This window comes from Penaeus japonicus, unplaced genomic scaffold (assembly GCF_977035675.1).
Source record: "Penaeus japonicus unplaced genomic scaffold, GWHDUDI00000001_assembly GWHDUDI00000033, whole genome shotgun sequence".
Taxonomy (NCBI): domain Eukaryota; kingdom Metazoa; phylum Arthropoda; class Malacostraca; order Decapoda; family Penaeidae; genus Penaeus; species Penaeus japonicus.
Genome location: NW_028234435.1, coordinates 23,442,889 through 23,445,935, shown reverse-complemented (window position 1 = coordinate 23,445,935; position 3,047 = coordinate 23,442,889). Strand labels below are relative to the sequence as shown.

Sequence of the window (3,047 nt, the reverse complement as noted above, 5' to 3'; positions counted from 1 at the left end):
GTGGTCGATATACAAAGTTCTTCGACTTTGATAAATTCCTTTCTGTGTCTGTAAAAAAAAAAAAAAAAAAAAAAAAAAAAAAAAAAATATATATCTTATATATATAATAATATATATATATATCATATATATATATCTATATATATATATTATATATATATATATACATATAAGATTATATTCTACGCATAGTATGTTATGCAGATTCACGGCATTTATTACGTTTTTCGTCTGATGAAAAAACACTTCAAGACATTATAGTGTTGTTCGAGTTCTGTTCTATCTTCCAGCGAATTTTCCCGTAGCTATTATGAAAAAAAAACATATGTTGCCGGAACTAGATTGATCTTATGCTGGATTTTAGACATTTAAGTGCGCCTTTGATTGATACATCTTGGTGACATCCTTGATAATCATTACCATTATCACTATAGCATCATTAGTATTTATATATTTTTTTTTTATTATTATCATTATCATTATCATTACTATTAACGTCATTGTATTTGAGTTGGGGGGGGCGTCTGGCTAGCAATGATCAAGCCTGAATTTCCAAAATTTATTGTTTTAATCTCATATGTCATAATCATCATTACTCCTTAAAAAATCACAATCTCTTATCAATTTCTTCCAATGAAAGTTAAATCTATTATGGACTTGCCACTCAGTTATTTTTAGTATAAAAAGTGATATACATTACAGAAAATGATAATAATGTAAAACAAGCCATGAATAAAAAAAAATAATAATAATAAAAAATAAAAAAACAGCATAAATCGTTAGGATGAGACTCGCCAAAATCTTTCGTCAAAATACTGAGGTACATTTGACACGCCATTAAGTAATAAAAGTCCCCTGTCCTCATTTCCTTACCCTTCCCCCCAGACCCTTCTCCGGGTACAGATCTCTCTCCCGTGTGCGCAGGTTGGTACCCATGTCTCCCGTGTACAGAGGTTGGTACCCCTGACCTCCCTTTCTTCCCCCTCCCCTCCCCTTCCCCCACCTCCTAGCGCGCACAGGTTGGTATTCCTTTTGCATGTGTTGGTGCGGAGGTAGGGGGAGGGGGTACGCGGAAAGGTTGGTACTTTGAGTTGGTGTGCGGTGAGGTTGGTACCCCTTACCCCTCTTTTTTTATTTATCAGTTCTTTTATTTGTTTGTTTGTTTGTTTGTTTGTTTTTCATTTTCTTATTTTCTTTTCACTCTCTCTTACTATTTTCTAATTCTCCAGTGCAACAGGTGTTAACTTCTTCAGTGATTGAATTAGTGTTAAACAGGAGATCATAAGAAGTATAAAAGTGTAAATTTGACATTGGATAATGCATGCTTACTTGTAAAAGCATACAGTATATACTTACATATATTCTATAAATGAAAGACAATTAAAAACAGATATAATTATTTTTTGAATATCAGACGGAATGGAAACGGAAAATGACAGTTTGTTTGTCGTTGTTTGTCCTTGCTTCTGACATGTTTCTGATTCCTTTTCCCTCTTCATGCTCCACAACTTTTCCCCTAAACATAAAACTCCAATTGCTTGATTTTTTTCCGAATGCGCACATTAACAAAGAGCATGTAGCCTGCATTTCCAAAAAGAATTTATGCTCTTTTATACTCGATGTTTTTTTCTGCGTCTTATCTCCTGTGTTGCTTGAGATTCAAGGATTTAAAATACCTCTCTTTTCCTTCCTCTTATTTCCAGGTACCGCTACCCACTCTACCGTAAGCGCTCCGGCCGCCCTCAGCCTCAGTACGACTACGAGGAGGACCTGTACATTCCGGACCCCGAGGGCGAGTTCTTGGACTACGAGGAGAGCCTCCGAGGGCCTTCGCTCTTCCGAGAGAGGAGCCTCCAGCAGCAGGACCGCCGCAAGAAGGAGATGCTGATGGAGGACGAGGGCTACTTCAGCGACGACTTCCTGCCCGAGAAGAAGTTCCTGCCGAGCCCCTACGTGGTGCCGCTGGTGAAGAAGGACACCGTGTACAACCTGGCCAACACGCCCTACGACCTGCAGGCCATCGGGCGCCTCTACGAAGTGGGCAAGCGGGACTCCAACTCCATCGACCCCTACAACCTGGAGGCGCTGCAGGACGCGCACTCCGTCGAGCGGAAGGCCCTCCGACCCACGACGACCCAGCAGTTCTACGACGCCATCGACGCCATCGCCAAGAAGAACGTCTACGCCGACGAGAGCGACCGCGACGCCAAGCTCAGGACCTTCCTCACCTCCGCCGCCGGGCGCTACTGGAGGGCCCGCGACGCCGAGGAGGCCGGCGCCAGGGACCCCCTCATCCGGAAGAAGCGATCCGTGGCGCCCCCGACGGTCGCCGCTACGCCCGCCAACAAGACCAACGCCACGACGGGCGCGCCGAGCCCCCTCTCGTCCAAGGTCCCCGCCCGCTACCAGGCCCAGCTGCCCGGCGACCGCAGGAAGCGCGCCTTCTCCGACTACTTCAAGTGGGACCGCCGCAAGAAGTCCCAGCCCGAGCAGGAGGAGGCGGCCCCGGAGCAGAAGCGAACCCCCAAGGACTACGACGACTACCTCACCCGCGAGTACTTCAAGAGCATCGCGCGCTCCGTCGGCCAGAAGAAGAGGAAGAGGATGGCGTACGCGCAGTTCGAGGCCGACAAACGCTCCTCAGGCATAGACGAGTTCCTGGAAAATCCTTCAATGCTCCAGTACATGCAGGCGATGCTCAAAGGTGGGGATTTCGCGACTTGGACCCACTTTGCGGTACCGATGGACCATCACCATGTACACTTTTTATATCAGTGTGATGTAGCTCCTTCATATAGCTCCCTATGTCAGTGTCATATAGGTCCCTTATATAGCTCCTTCATATATTAATGTTATACAGTCCTCTCATCAGAAGTATATGGCTCCTTTTATAACGCCTTACGCCGTTTATTTTCTCTTGAGAATTTCCAATTGGAATGAGTTTCTGCGGATGCATTTCAAGATTAAATTGCTCTCTGTTAAGATTCATAAAATGTCATTGGCGATGAGGATTAATTATGATATTGATTGTAGCAATGATAATGATA

At 44.3% G+C, this 3,047-nt stretch overlaps 1 protein-coding gene across 1 annotated transcript in view; it reads left to right on the top strand.

Moving 5' to 3' along the window:
* Nucleotides 1-3,047, top strand: part of LOC122247405 (uncharacterized) — a gene marked incomplete in the record, with an annotated part of 120,421 nt that overhangs the window by 104,927 nt on the left and 12,447 nt on the right. The window contains 2 exon segments of the mRNA XM_086530581.1: nucleotides 886-924; nucleotides 1,704-2,704. Coding sequence (XP_086386707.1) covers nucleotides 886-924; nucleotides 1,704-2,704 — 1,040 coding nt within the window.